At 46.1% G+C, this 15,254-nt stretch overlaps 1 protein-coding gene across 1 annotated transcript in view; it reads left to right on the top strand.

The window, feature by feature from the left end:
* The window catches only part of A2ML1 (alpha-2-macroglobulin like 1), a 58,449-nt gene extending 43,464 nt beyond the window's left edge, over window positions 1-14,985 (top strand). The window contains exons 27-36 of the mRNA XM_081894994.1: window positions 587-661; window positions 4,019-4,181; window positions 5,851-6,065; window positions 7,551-7,766; window positions 8,472-8,599; window positions 9,555-9,645; window positions 11,621-11,689; window positions 13,288-13,390; window positions 14,268-14,309; window positions 14,816-14,985. Coding sequence (XP_081751120.1) covers window positions 587-661; window positions 4,019-4,181; window positions 5,851-6,065; window positions 7,551-7,766; window positions 8,472-8,599; window positions 9,555-9,645; window positions 11,621-11,689; window positions 13,288-13,390; window positions 14,268-14,308 — 1,101 coding nt within the window. The 3' untranslated portion in view covers window position 14,309; window positions 14,816-14,985. The remainder of the gene's footprint in view (window positions 1-586; window positions 662-4,018; window positions 4,182-5,850; window positions 6,066-7,550; window positions 7,767-8,471; window positions 8,600-9,554; window positions 9,646-11,620; window positions 11,690-13,287; window positions 13,391-14,267; window positions 14,310-14,815) is intronic.
* Window positions 14,986-15,254: the final 269 nt, after the last annotated feature.

Here is a 15,254-nt window from a genome sequence, read left to right as displayed (position 1 = left end):
TGTAATCTCTGAGGTAGCAAGATGCAGGCTATGAAATCTCCTTTTAGAGAGATTCAGATCACATGCAGGGAGCCAAGGCCACATTGCTTCTTGCTTGTTCTAAGGTTTAGGAAGAAAAAAGGATTGAGAAGGGGTTGGGAGCAAAGCCAACTGAGCACCTTCTAAGCCACACCCACTTGCACCCTGAGCTCTGGGCTCAGGTTAATTCATTAATGCATACAAGTGTGAGTCAAGAACTGTATAGTATAACAATTTGTCCCCCACTCCAGCAAGGACCCTGATACCCCAAGGGTCTCTGTGAGGGGCAGGATTTCACTTACCAAGGTGCCCTTCCACTGTAGCAAACATTTAACCTTGCAGTGTGGTTGTCGCTCCTCCTTGCCGCAGGCCTCTCTCTCTCTTCAGTCCTTTGCCTAAGGACAGCATATTGTACTAAACTAGGTTGAGCAGTATAAATACTGCTGTCCCTACTGACTCCTGAAAGATCTTAGCATCCATATTAACTGCTGTTTCATTTTTGCCCTTCATGCAAAAATCATCTCACGTTCTTGTTCCGTCTTTCTCTCTTTTGCCATGTGCTTCACAGGGAGGTGTCAATAATGTGATCTCTCTTACTGCTTATATCATTGGTGCACTCTTGGAGGCCAAAAAGCCACTTGAGGTGAGTGTTGTTCAGTCTTGGGCCATGCGCGCATGACCATTTGCTCAGTCTCCCGTGTTCTCCCACCACTGGTGATTGAAGCCAAGTGCACATGACATTAGCTGCAATCCATATGTATCCTGTAGATTCTTGAGAAATACTCCTGTCTGATGCTTTCCCCCTCACACCAGCTCCCGTCCAATTTGAAAACGCGAGTTGTGGCTTAGCTGAGACAGGCGCATTTGAGGCGGCCATTGTGCATGCACAGCTGATGGCATCCTTGAATATGAGTTCCATGGTTTGTAAGGGCAGGGAAACAAATGGGGCAGTGTCAGGGGCACCGAATCCTAGAAGCTGAGCTCCTTTGAGCTTGCTCCCCCCCCCCCATATTTGTTAGCAAGGACTGGGCCCCCTCAATGTTTGTCTGAGTGGGACGCCTCAATGTGACACTGTCACACAGGATGCCTGGACTTTGCATGCTTGTGCGAGCCAGGAATGTGTCAGCTCTTTCTCCTCCTCCTCTTCCTCTTCCTCCTGCCATGGAGGCGAATCAGCCCCAAGCCATAGCTGTCAAGTGTCCCTTATTTGAAGGGACAGTCCCTTATTCCAGCACCATGTCCCGCTGCTGTCCCTTATTGATGGATGTCCCTTAAATGTCCCTTAAATGATGTCCCTTAAATTTCAAAGGAAGCAGCTCCTCTCCCTCCCTCCCTGCCGGCCAGGGAGGAGGGAGGCTCCAACTGTGTTGCTTGGCTGTGTTGCTCACCCAATAAGAAGTCTAAGAATGACTGGGGGGTGGAGCTTGCATGTCTTGTGTGTGGCTAGTTAATGCAAGCTGAGGAGGTTTTTGAATGCTGGACGCCATTTTGTTGCATGTGCTGCTGCAAACTTTGCAGTGCAAAGCCAGACCGGGGAGCCATCTTAAGTTGAGGCTGCATAGGCCTTGTGGTGCATGTGATTCAGATTCTGTTCAGTTGAACCTCTGGTTACAAAGTTGGTTGGATAGTGTTCTCGAAGCTACCCAGCATGAGTTTGACCAGACTGCAGGAGGACAGGAAGACTGGAGTGCCTGGAACAGGTGAGGCTGCAGGTCCCTTATTTTGGCTGCTGGTCCCTTATTTTCAAGGCTGCTGGTCTCTTATTTTCAAATCTGTAAGTTGACAGCTATGCCCCCAGCCCATGGCCACTGCGTGAGGAGGAGGAGGAGGAGACGCCAGCCATGGAAGCTGAGCTGCCGCACGACACCCAGATCTCTCAAATAATAATAATAATAATTTTTATTTATACCCTGCCCTCCCCGGTCAGAGCCAGGCTCAGGGTGGCTAACTCCAGTAAAATTACGGTAAAAACATAATGGGGGGGGGGGAACCGATTCAAAATACAGGTTAAAATGCAATTTAAAATTCAGACTCATTTAAAAAGTAGCCCATAGATCAAAACCATAAGGGGAGGGGAAACATAAGGGTCAGACTGAGTCCATGTATAATGGACCATGTCCAACGTCCGGGTGCCACAGACGACATCGTGACGTTATGTGTGATGCCCCAACATGACGTTGTGATGTTGTGCATGACGTCAGCCCCCCCCCCAATTTCTTTTGGAGTTGACGAGCCTGGGTAGTGTGTGCATTAGGAAAAGACACCCCCACCCCCTCTCTGGTGTGTGTACAGGAAGTGCAAATGCAACTTGAAATAGAGTGGGTCCGGGAGGGGGTGGGAGAGCGACCTTGCTGTGTTTTAACCCTGACCAGCAGGGTGTGAGTTTGCTTGCAGTGGCCAAGAGCTGAATGTTACAGATAGGTAGCCGTGTTGGTCTGCCATAGTCAAAACAAAAAAATTTCCTTCCAGTAGCACCTTAAAGACCAACTAAGTTAGTTCTTGGTATGAGCTTTGGTGTGCATGCACACTTCTTCAGGTATCTGAAGAAGTGTGCATGCACACCAAAGCTCATACCAAGAACTAACTTAGTTGGTCTTTAAGGTGCTACTGGAAGGATTTTTTTTTGTTTTGACTAAGAGCTGAATGTTTCGCTTCCTTGGATGCCATAGAGCAGACATGTTCAACTGGCCAACCACGATCGACAGGTAGATCCCCAGGGTGTTCCTGGTTGATCAGGGGTGTTCCTGGTCGGCCGCGGGATTAAATAAATTGTCAAAGGAATGCTTCCCCCCCCCCCGCCCCCGGCGCTAGATCTCTCTGCTGCCATGGCAGCAGCGTGGGAAGCTGTGTTCGGTAGGAAGCGCAAGTAAGCGTGATGCTTCTGAGTGGCAGCGCTGGTCAGGCTGATGATCAATCTTTTGCATCCTTCCCTAAAATTAAAAGCTAAGGAACCCTGCCCCCCCAAAGAAGCTTAAGTACTCTGAGCAACCCTCCCACCAAAAAGCTCAACAACTTGGGCTACCCACCCCACGCATGCTCCTCCTCCCTCCAATTACAATGGCTAGATCACTTTCAGTTTTTTTATACTGGGAGTAGATCGCAGTCTCTTGGCAGTTGGACGTGCCTGCCATAGAGTAAGCAGTCTATTCAAATGCATGGCAAATTGACAGTCAGCCGAGACAAAAACAAAACAAAACAAAACACTGCTTTCAAGATCATTGGACGCAGTCACTTCCCTGAAGTCTCCTTTGACTGGATATACGTAACCAAATGGGAATATTGAGTTTCCAGACTTGACATTTGGACGGGCTCTTTCTCATAAAAAGCTAAGGCAATGATCAGACATTGCCCCAGGGAAGTGCCACCCCACGTTTGTCCACACTTACCTTTCCAGGGCACAGGTCCGCTCTTTAAAGCTGAAGCGTAACAAACAGCCATTTGGGTTTTCAGCAGATTGCCATTTGCTCCGATTCAGCAGTAAAGAGTGGATTTTAACAAGGAAAGCTCCGAAGCGGGGGGAAGGGGAGAGAGAGTTGCCAAAGAATGGACCATAACTGGAAAGCACAACAGAAAGGAAAGCATCGATAAGCCTTCCCTCTAAATGATTCCCTGTCTGCAATCACAACTGAGGGCTTGTCCATACTTCTTCTTCTTCTGCGCTTAGAAAGCATGGTTCCTAGTGGCGCTTTGTTTGTCCTCCTGCTTCCCCTGGGGAAACATGCTGTTTACTGCATGACAGGCGTCAATTGGTAATTCTGCCCATTGACTTTTGTTCCGGGAGAAGCGGAAGTATGGATGAGACCAGGAAGTGGAGTTCTAACTAGTGACTGCCCTTGGGGTTTGGTGCAGTGCAGCGGATTCTGCTTTGTCCTAAGGAAATAGCTGGTGTGAACATGCCTGGTGTTTTACCTTTCCAGTGGCCCACAATCATATTCAATCACTGCTACAAGGACAGGTCTTCTTAACACTTTGCCCTGCTACTTGTTTCTTTCTCTTCCAGGATCCAGTGGTGAAGAATGGCTTGGACTATCTCAAAACGACTGTCTCAGACACGACAGATATTTATGTGCAGGGATTGTTGGCATATGTCTTCACATTAGCTGGAGATGTAGCCATGAGACAAATGTTGCTTACCAAGCTAGACCAGCAAGCCATCAAGTCAGGTACTGAGGAGAATATGATCTCAACAATCATGGTCTAATAGTTTGTCTTCAGATTGAAATCCAAGACACAATTCGTACGATGCACCATTCCAGATTGTGTATGTGTAGGGGTCCAGTCCTATTTTTATAGAAAAAGTGGTGCCAGAACTCAATCTGAACACCTCCCTTGTTCTCTTACAACGCCTGAGAACTGAGTTCTTGCAAGTTCCGGCTGAAAAAAGCTGTGGGTGAATCACATATTGTGTATCATTGTCTTGATATTAAGTACATATTAAGTAAAGTGTGTTCTCTTCACCGGCTGGATACCTTGTTTACTGTACATTAAATAAGCCTATTAATTCCGAGCACAATTCAAAGTGCTGACCTTTAAACTCCTAAATAGCCTTGGCCCAGTATATCTTAAGGAGTGTCTCCACCCCCATCTTTCAGCCCGGACACTGGGGTGAGGGGGGAGCTGCCTCTGAAGGCGTTTCGGAAATTTCAGCTGATGCAGAATTCAGTGGCCAAGTTGCTCCCCGTAGCCAGGGGCGGAGGAAGGAGGGTGCAGTGGGTGCAAGTCGCCCTGGGTGTCACCACTGGGGGGTGACAAAATGCCAAGCGGCACTCACCAGAGCTATGTGTCTCTCCTGGGAGAGACGCAGTGGCTTGGGCGCGCACAGGCTCCACGCTGCCCCAAACGGTCCCCCCACTGCCTCCCCCTCAGCTGTAGGGCGGCTGATTGGGAGGAGGCAGGCAGACTCTGGAGGCCCTGCAGTGCGCCCCTCCCTCACCCCACCCCTATGGGCGGCTCGCCTCACCCCTGGGCGCGCTGCCCCAGGCGCATGAGCTGCTTCCTCCGCTGCTGCCCTTGGCAAGACGGTTTGAGCATATAACACCAATCGTGGCTCAAGACCACATTACCTCAAGGACTACCTCTCCCCATGTGAACTGACCCGGAGCCTGTGATCATCATCTTTAACCCTTCTTTGTGTGCCTCCTTCATGCGATGTCTGGAGAGGAGAACAGGCCTTTTCTTTGTTGGCTCTCCACTTGTGGGGTGCTCTCGCCTGAAAGGTTTACCTGGCGCCTTTACTACATATCTTTAGGTGCCAAGCAGTGGCATAGCGTGGGTTGTCAGCACCCGGGGCAAGGCAAGTAATTTGCGCCCCCCTAACCCATGGATTTGCGCCCCCTAACCCTAACCCCCAGATGTTGCGCCCGGTGCGGCCGGCCCCCCTGCACCCCCCACGCTACGCCACTGGTGCCAAGCAAAAGCTTTTCTCTACAACCAGGTCTTTGGCCTTAAGCTATCTGTGGCCTTAAGCTATCTGTGGAATGTTTTAAATATATTTCTTTCTCCTCTTGATTTTAATGTATCTATGTGGGTTGGTTGGTGGTTTGGCTGGCTGGCTGGTTTTAAGCTGCCTTGGATTGCCCTGGGCAAAATAAAGCGACTAACATATTCAATAAGATTCAGTAAAATAAATTTCAATAAAATATTAAGAGTTTTCCCTGGCTCAATCCTGGCATGAGGAGTGGGTTTAAATTCCATTCCTGAGCGCAGCTTCTCAGTGTCAGTGCATGTTCACAGGAGCAACTACAGGCCATGAGCTCGCCCTTAACCCAAAACCCATCTCACCAACCTCAGATTGGCTTTTCGAAGCTTACATGTTTCATTTTTCTTTGGTAGGAGGGCAGATGTATTGGAGCCCAAGGACTGCCCCAGCATCCACCGAGAATCCTTGGTCCCAGCCTGAGTCTGTGAGTGTGGAGGTGACAGCATATGTGCTTCTGGCTAGGCTTTCACCCCAAAACGTGAGCAAAGAGGATATCAAGAAGGCCACAGACATTGTGGCCTGGCTGGCGAAGCAGCAGAATGCCTATGGAGGCTTTGCCTCAACTCAGGTAATGTTTCCTCTCTCACAGCTGGAGCCTGTATATTCTGAAAGATCACTTTCCCCACCAAATCTGGCTGTCTCAGAATCTATAAGCCTGTAAACTAAATTCTAGACTCAGATCAGCTGGGTTTTTTAAAGTTACATTGCTGCTTCCCACCCACCCCATTTGGATTGAAGGGGGGAGTCACAGTGGATCATAAAATCATGAAATTGATCCTCAGGATCATCCAGTCCAACCCCCTGCAATGAAGGAATATGAAGCTGCCCCGTGCGGGGATCAAACCTGCAACCTTGGTGTGATCAACACCATGTTCTAACCAATTGAGCTATCCAGGCAGTGTAGGTGACCCGATGTAACAGAGGAACATTCCTGAGCGCAATGAAATGAAATCATTTTCCTCATCTTAACAACAAGCCGCACCTGCAGAAATTCCCTCTTCCAAAAGACTCAGGATTTACTTATGACAGTTTAAGTCCATCTATCCTCCAAGGAGGTGGCAGTTCATCCCATTTCCAACAGCCCTGCTAGGTAGGAGGGTTAGACTGAAAGATAATTATTGTTATTTATAAAATTTGTACACTGTCCTTTGCCTGAAGATCCCAGGGCAGTTCACAATGGAGCAGCAGGTTAAAGCAGTGGCATTAGGACTAGGTGCAGAACTCTTTCCCTCTGAGCCTTTTCCCCAGCAAGTTCTCCAGCGAGGTGTTTCCAGATACACTGCAGAAATGATCCCTCTGCAGGATACATTTTAAGAAAACGCCAGTGTTCCTGAGAGGCTGGCCCTACTGATAGAGCTGGGTGGGTAGACCATGTGTCTTGCTCTCGCAAGGCAATGCACTGGACTCTGTGTAGTCCACAGAGATCCTCCCTGCCCACGGACTGTCTCACCAGAGTGGTGCATGCTCTGGTTATCTCCCACTTGAACTACTGCAATATGCTCTACATGGGGCTACCTTTGAAGGTGACCCGGAAACTGCAATTAATCCATAATGCGGCAGCTGACTGGGAGTGGCTGTCAAGACCACATAACACCAGTCCTGAAAGACCTACATTAGTTCCCACTACGTTTCTGAGCACAATTCAACGTGTTGGTGCTGACCTTTAAAGCCCTAAACAGCCTTGGCCCAGTATAACTGAAGGAGCATCTCCACCCTCATAGTTCAACCCGGACACTGAGGTCTAGCGCTGAGGGCCTTCTGGCAGTTCCCTCACTGTGAGAAGTGAAGTTACAGGGAACCAGGCAGAGGGCCTTCTCGGTAGTGGCACCTACCCTGTGGAACGCCCTCCAGTCAGATGTCAAGGAAATAAACAACTACCTGACTTGTAGAAGACATCTGAAGGCAGCCCTGTTTAGGGAAGTTTTTAATGATTGATGTTTTTAATAACTGGTGTTTTAATGTATTTTTAATATTTTGTTGGAAACCAAGCCAGCTGGGCAGGGTATAAATAAATTATTATTACTACTACACTGCAACTGTTCTCCTTTCCCAGGACACAGTTGTTGCACTCCAAGCCCTCGCCAAATATGGAGCAGTCACATACACTAGATCTGAAGACCTATTGATAACGGTGAAATCTGACAAGACCTTCCAGCAATCATTCCATGTGGACGACACCAATCGGTTGGTTCTGCAGCAGGCTACCCTCCCAGACATACCTGGGGAGTACGCCATGCAAGCCTCTGGCAAAGGCTGTGGGTATGTCCAGGTGAGTGATGGTTCTTCAAGGAAGGCAAGGCAGCAATTGATCTTCCAGAAATAGACTGGAAAGAGAAGTTGCTGAATTGCAACTTATTACCAAACTTAAAACCATGGAGAGACCTGGTCTGAATAGAGACATTGGATTCTTATCTCATTATACATGTTAGAGCTATTTTTAGCCATCTTACCCCTTGCTTTTTCCTGTAAGACCAATTGCAGTCATTAATATATATAAGGGTCTGGTGACTTCTGTTCAGTGTATCTGAAGAAGTGCGCATGCACACGAAAGCTCATACCAATAACAAACTTAGTTGGTCTCTAAGGTGCCACTTGAAGGAATTTTCTTATTTGTATGTGTGCCTAATGCAGTATACTCAAAACTACAAACATAGTAAAAACAGAGGTAGGTAAAGGTAGGTAAAAACAGAATAAATTTTCAAACATGGGTGCACATTGATTAGAAAGCTTTGCAAAGATGCTGGTTTGTTATTTAAGGGAACTGAGAGGGAGCCTTGCCTGAGATCCTAAAGGATTTCACGGTATCCGAAAAGCTTTTATCCTAATGGACTGAGGGGTGGAAATGAGTGACTGGTAGATGCAAGGACCCTAAAACGTTCCTAAAAGGCATGAGCTTTTGAGAGCTCCAGCCAGACTGCATGTTATTGTATTCAACTCTACAACTGTTGTGTTTTTGGTGCCTGTCCCATATCAGGCAGTCTTGCGATACAATATCCCTCCCTCGAAGAATGAAGACACCTTCACCCTGGATGTGAAAGCAGTAGGGAAAGGATGTGGACAAGAGGCAGCCCCTCGCTTCCTGACCCTTCACATCAGTGCAAGGTGAGAGGCAGCGAGCTTGCCAAAATTCATGTATGCCTATCCCTCAATGTAGACTTGTTCAGCTGGTAATGATCAGTTCCACTTCAAATTGAGCACTGTTTACCTAGAAATCTTGGTTGGGTTGTAATCAAACCAGGCCTTGGGCTGATTAACATTCTGTGGCCTTTTAAATGTGTTGTGGGAGGGGGGGTTATTGGTTTGTTTTGCTATTTTCATTATCTTTCATTCTTATCTTCTTGCAATTTTATGTTGTGAACCGTCCTGAGATCTATGGGTGAAGAGCGGTGTAATTTTTAAAATAATAATAATACCACCGAATTGTAAGAAATGTCAATTGGTTTTTCTGAGACTCTTGAGTAAGGGCACTTCTAGAAGGACCTGCTTATTGAACCTTCAGCCTGATTTGTTTGCAGATAGATGAGGCTATTTAATGAGCACCCATTCTAATTTGCTTGTGGGAAGGTTAGATGACACTGCGTCAAGGGAAGCGTTTGTTGGAATATTCTAAAAAGACTTGAAGAATTGGTCTTGGAACAGGTTGCCAGGCAACAGAAAAATCTACCCAGCAACAGGTGTCTTTATTAAGGGCATGTGATCAATAAGGGTCAGTGTAAAAGTGTCAGTGTGTAAATGAGCGTGAGTCAGCATTAGGTCTCTGGCCGGATGGCTGGAAGAGGAAAGGATTGTTATTTGTATTCAAACAGTGTTGATTTTTGTAAATAATAAAGATACTCAATTAAAAAAGGAAACTCTACTGCAAGTCTATTCAAAGAAGAAAACCCAAGAGTGGAAGCTGCACACACATCAACAGCATTCTCCCTCATGTTCCAGGGACTGAATCCCACCTGAAAATAGTGATAGCCTGGAAGTGCCCTAGGAGTCAACAGTGCCATGGGGAAGTTGGTGGCTGGGACTTGAAATGGCTTATGTGCAACTCTTCCTCTTATCTTGGCAGTTATGTGGGCAGCCGTGGCACCTCCAACATGGCCATGATAGAGGTGAAGATGTTGTCTGGATTCCATCCTGTCCAGGGAACTAACCACGATGTAAGTCAATTTTGCCTGCCTTAAGTACCTCTGGTCTGGGGGTGGAGGAAAAATTTGATTCAGGACACATTCAAAATCAAATCCTGTTAAATATCCACTTTCCCCAAAAAATATGTCGACCAGAAGGCAGCTATTCTTCAGTTCAGTTCGATTTATTGTGTTTAGCGAGCAGCCATTACAGATATGAAAATAATAATACAGTGGTACCTCGGGTTAAGTACTTAATTCGTTCCGGAGGTCCGTACTTAACCTGAAACTGTTCTTAACCTGAAGCACCACTTTAGCTAATGGGGCCTCCTGCTGCTGCCACGCCGCCACTGTGCAATTTCTGTTCTCATCCTGAAGCAAAGTTCTTAACCCGAGGTACTATTTCAGGGTTAGCGGAGTCTGTAACCTGAAGCGTATGTAACCCGAGGTATCACTGTAATGGTATGCTGCTAATAATAGTGATTTACATTTCCACTCCCTGACCTTTACAGGATAAATGATTTCCCATTTCCCCTTTAAATTTTATTACATGAATTTGTAAAGCCTTGGCAAGAAAATGGATGTTCTAAAATATATATTCTTCTCTAAATCAGACAACAAAAAACAGGTCTTTGCAAGAGACATCCTGCAATCTTAACAATGGGTGGATGTAATTGTTTCTAGGGTCATTATAAAAAGGTCATTCAAGGAGTACATGAGCTATGTCTTCTATTGACACCATTGCAGCTGCAAACTCTGTCCTTCTTAGGAACTCCTTTATCAGCTGTTCTTCAAAATTTGCACATCTGAATTTTGCGATGCAGTTCTCCCTCCAGCCAAAGTTTACAAACTGCACATTGTACAGGAAAGTGTGCCTAAAAATGAAGATGTTACTGAAAATAACACACAAGAATGCATTGTATCAGGGAAAGCGGCTTGCAAAAATGTGTACATGAGTCAAAACTGCGTGTAAAATGTGTTTATTAGGAGAAATTCGTACCAAAATGCTGGTGAATTTTCGTGAGGATTTTTAAATATTTTTTTTAATCTGCAAATTGCTGCAAAATGTGAAAACTGAATTTAAGATTGGGAAAATGAGAAACAGAGAGAACCAAAACTGAGAGATCCTTCCATCGCTCTGTCCCTTTCCTCCCCTACCTAACAGAAATCAGTTTAGAAAGAAAAAGTCCTCTCGATGAACATAGGTAAAGGGACCCCTGACCATTAGGTCCAGTCGTGGCCGACTCTGGGGTTGCGGCGCTCATCTTGCTTTATTGGCCAAGGGAGCCGGCGTACAGCTTCCGGGTCATGTGGCCAGCATGACTAAGCCGCTTCTGGAGAACCAGAGCAGCACATGGAAACACTGTTTACCTTCCCGCCGGAGCGGTACCTATTTATCTACTTGCCCTGGTGTGCTTTCGAACTGCTAGGTTGGCAGGAGCAGGGACCGAGCAACGGGAGCTCACGCTGTTGTGGGGATTCGAACCGCTGACCTTCATAGCAGGTTCCAAATAATGTATTGAACAGGAGGAGGAGGGGTGGACAACAGGGATAATTTATTTCCGATAGGACTGAAGCCAACAATAGGCTGGGCCTGGTACAGGGTCAAAAATGCTTGGGGCTTTCCATTTTCTCTCTTTTTCTGACTCCTCTTCTCTCACTTTCTTTCCGCTACCCGCCATCCTCTCCCTCTCTCTCTCTCTCACGCACACATACCCACATGTTCCTCTACTTAGTGGGCTGCTGAGAGAGAGAGAGAGAGAGAGAGAGAGAGAGAGAGAGAGAGAGAGAGATCCCTTTTACCAATGGTCTGAACAGATTGCTTGCAGAGGGGTATCAAAATATATGATTTTGCAAGGGACATAATTCCTAATCCCCTACTTTCAAAGATTTGCCAGTTATTCCTCAAACAATGCAAGCAATAAAAGACCCACGAAACCTCCCTTTGGTGACAAAACTGGTGGCATGTTGGGAAGGAAGCCTTAATTCTTTCCTTCTGTATCCCCAGCTTAAGCAACAGCCCCTTGTGAAAAGAGTCGAGATTGGGGAGGAGCATCTCACAATCTACCTGGACCAGGTCAGTACGGGGAAAAGAAACGCAGCTTTGTAACAGGCAAGCACACACATCATTCGACAACTGGGCCAGTGGCACTGCTGCATTGTAGTGGCCCCCTTCACAAGTCGCCTCGCCAGGCAAAAAAGAAGACCAACGGTAACAGAAAAGGGCATTTCGACAGGTCCAGCTTGCCAAGTAAACAGCATTTTCTCGAATTTCCTCTTCTGCTTGCAGCATTCTTATGAGAACAATCCAAGCCTGTTAATAAGGAGACTTGTTTAAATTGTCAATTTAATTATTGATCTAATTAATAATTCATTAAATTGTCACAATGGAAAGAGGAAGAAGAGCAGCAAAATGCAGATCAAGGTAACTTTTCCATCTGTTTTTTGCTCCCACGCTCCGGTGTGAGCCAGCTGACCCACAGCACTGCTCGGAACCAAAAAACAGTGTGGCTTTTGGCCCCGCGCTCTGTCGCGGACAGACTGCAGGAGCAGTCTATTAATATATAAAATCTCTTTTTATTCTATTAATGTTTAAATGTTTTTTATGATGTTTTTAGTGAATCTTGTTTTTATCTGTAAGCCACCTTGAGTCTACATTGAGGAAAAAGGCAGGTTATAAATATACCGTATGTTTCGCTCGATAACACGCACCCGACCATAACACGCACGTAGTTTTTAGAGGAGGAAAACAAGAAAAAAAATATTCTACACCAAACAGTGGATGTATGATTTTTGTGGTTCATGCTGTGGCCACAGACATGTAATCTGATGGTGAGTTTGGGGTAGCCCAATGCAAAAATCCTGAGGATCCATGTGGATCCATGTTTGTAACCACGTTTTTGCACCACTGCGGCCCCAGGCAACAGTGGGTGCGTGATTGTTTTGGTGCAAACTGTAGCCATGGACATGCTATGTGATCTGATGGTGAATTTGGGGTGACCCAGTGCAAAAATCCTGAGGATCCATGTGGATCTGTGCTTTGTAACCACGTTTTAAGTGGGGAGGGAAGGAAAAGCACTCAAGGGACAAGAAGTAAGCTCTGCTTCTCTCCCTCCTTCCCCCCCTTAGCGAGCTGAAAATCTTCCCTGCTATTTCCAGCAAAGCGGGAGAAGAGCCGCTGAGTGGGGACGAGAGATACAGAGAGCCTGCTTGCTTTAAAGAAGCCAACCGGACAGGAGCCGCTTACACTCGTGTAAGCGGCTCCTCTCCCCTCCCGCTTTGCTCCTTTAAAGAAGCAGGCACTCTTTCCCTCTCTCTTCCCCATTCAGCGGCTCTTCTCCCGCTGGAAACCACGGAGGAGGCAAGCATTCGATCCGTAACACGCACAGACATTTCCCCTTACTTTCTAGGAGGAAAAAATGCGTGTAATGGAGCGAAACCTACAGTATAACAACAACAACAACTCAAACAGATGTCCTCTGAAACTAGAGCCATGGATTTTCTGTTACTGTACTCTGTTCTCATCCAGAAACTATCCTATCTAAGTAGCCAGCATATTTGTTTCTGCGGTTTCACCTCCGATGGAGGTGATTGCAGGATGGCCTAACCATTTAGTGTTGACCTCAACCCCACCTTGTCCTCAACTTCTCTTTACATCCAAAGTCTTTCTCTCAGCTAGGAAAGGAGAGGCAAACATATACCTTGGCCATGAGCCAAGACATTCCAGTGAAGGACCTGAAGCCAGCAGCTGTCAAAGTCTATGACTATTATCAGCCAGGTAGGTTCTTCCTCATGTTGAAAAATAGTAACATTTTTAATTCATTGTGATTCTCACAAGTCTGTGCAGCTTGTGACCTGTCCAGCCAAATAAAGTCCACCATCTATGTACTATGGCCTTCAGGCGTTCTGTAATCACCCTGTATTTACAGTCTCAGTCAATCAGCAAAAATTTGTGGGCCATCATAGGTGCCTTCAGCTTAGGGAGACCACATATTATGAAGTCTAAGTTCCAGTTTGGAATCATATGGTTGATGGGAAGCCAACAAAGTTCTAGGCCTAATAGATGGAATAGCAACCGGCAAATTCTTCGGTCTGGGTGGTCTCCATCCAAGAGTTCTCAAAGAGCTCAAATGTGAAACTGCTGATCTTCAAACAAAAATATGCGTCAGAAAGTGGCTAAAGTAGCAGGAAGCAGAGTGTAGGGAAAAATAGACAGTTCTCCTGCTGGAGGGATGTGGGAAACAGAGTCCCCCAAGGTTCGGTATTGGGGCCTGTGGTTCTTAACTTGTTCACGAACGATCTAGAGTTAGAAGTGAGCAGTGAGATGGCCAAGTTTGCTGGTGGTACTAAATTGTTGAGGGTCATTAAAACGAAAACGGATTGTGAAGAGCTCTGAAAGGACCTAAGTGAATGGGCTGTAAAATGGCAAATGCTAAGGATGCTGTCCCACCAAGAATTATCATGGGTCTCTCCAACTAGTTGCTTTATGTTGCCTTTGTGCATTGCAGAGGGTTGGACTAGATGAACCCCAGGATCTCTTCCAACTCTACAATTCTGTGGTTCTATGGAAGAATGAAGAGAGGCATCAGGAAGTGAGGATACAGTCATGATTGTGGCCAGTGCTGAGTTTAATGATCTGCTTTAATTTCTTTCAGATGAACAGTCCACAGTGGAATATGAAGACCCCTGCTACTGAGGTGAGTCATGCATAGGCCAGAAATCAGACATCTTTGCTTTAGGCCTCTGTGCATATAGGGTTTTTGCCTTTCCGCCATTTCCCCCTGGAAAACCCACTCTTTAGTGCTAAATTGGAACAAACAGCAATCTGCAGAAAACCCCATTGCTGTTTGTTCTGACTCAGCTCTAAAGACCAGGTTTCCCTGAGGGTAACTGGTGGGGCAAATGGAGGTATGGACAAGCCCTATGTCTAAAATGCTCTGTGATGCTAACAATGAACTTCTTTATTTATCCTAGGCTAATTTGCATTTCATATAGTGGATGCAGATTTCACAGATATCTAAGGCCTTTTCCTTCAGACTAGTAGGCAGAAGGGAAAACCTATCTGGATTTATTATGTTCCCCTCCCTATTCCAGGAGAAGAAATATGATTTCTATGTGCCCTAAAAGGATCCATTCCTGCATCTCCCACTCTGGATTCCATATTGAAGAGAACTTACATTTCTTTTTCTTCTTCTTGGTTTAGATGGAGAAATTCCTATGGTGGAACAGGCACAGGATGGGGAAAAAAAGGAATTCAGACGAGCCAAACTTAAGGAGCTGGGAACCGTTTTGGGGAAAAGTGGCTCTGTCTTTTACAACATGAACCATGCAATGGAGCTCTAGTTCGGAAAATAAACAGAAACTTGAATTCCTTCTGTGGTGCTTTCTTCTATCAGATACCTTTGGTTGACTATTCCCTCCACAGGTTTATATAAAACCTTATAAATTACAATTGCCTTATCACTTAAGTTCTAGTAGCCTTGCCAGCTATTGAACCCTGACTGTTCAATAGCTGATGCCAATCTCAATGTACTATAGGTAGTCTGGCCAGTCACTGACCCACAGATCGCTCTCCCTCCATGTTTACCTGTCCTTCTTAGCATGTATAAAGTTCACTTTGAATCTATTCCGTATCATTCAAG

The sequence above is a fragment of the Podarcis melisellensis genome (assembly GCF_964234715.1).
Source record: "Podarcis melisellensis genome assembly, chromosome: 17".
NCBI classification, from domain to species: Eukaryota; Metazoa; Chordata; class Lepidosauria; order Squamata; family Lacertidae; genus Podarcis; species Podarcis melisellensis.
This window is presented reverse-complemented; position numbering and strand designations above follow the sequence as displayed.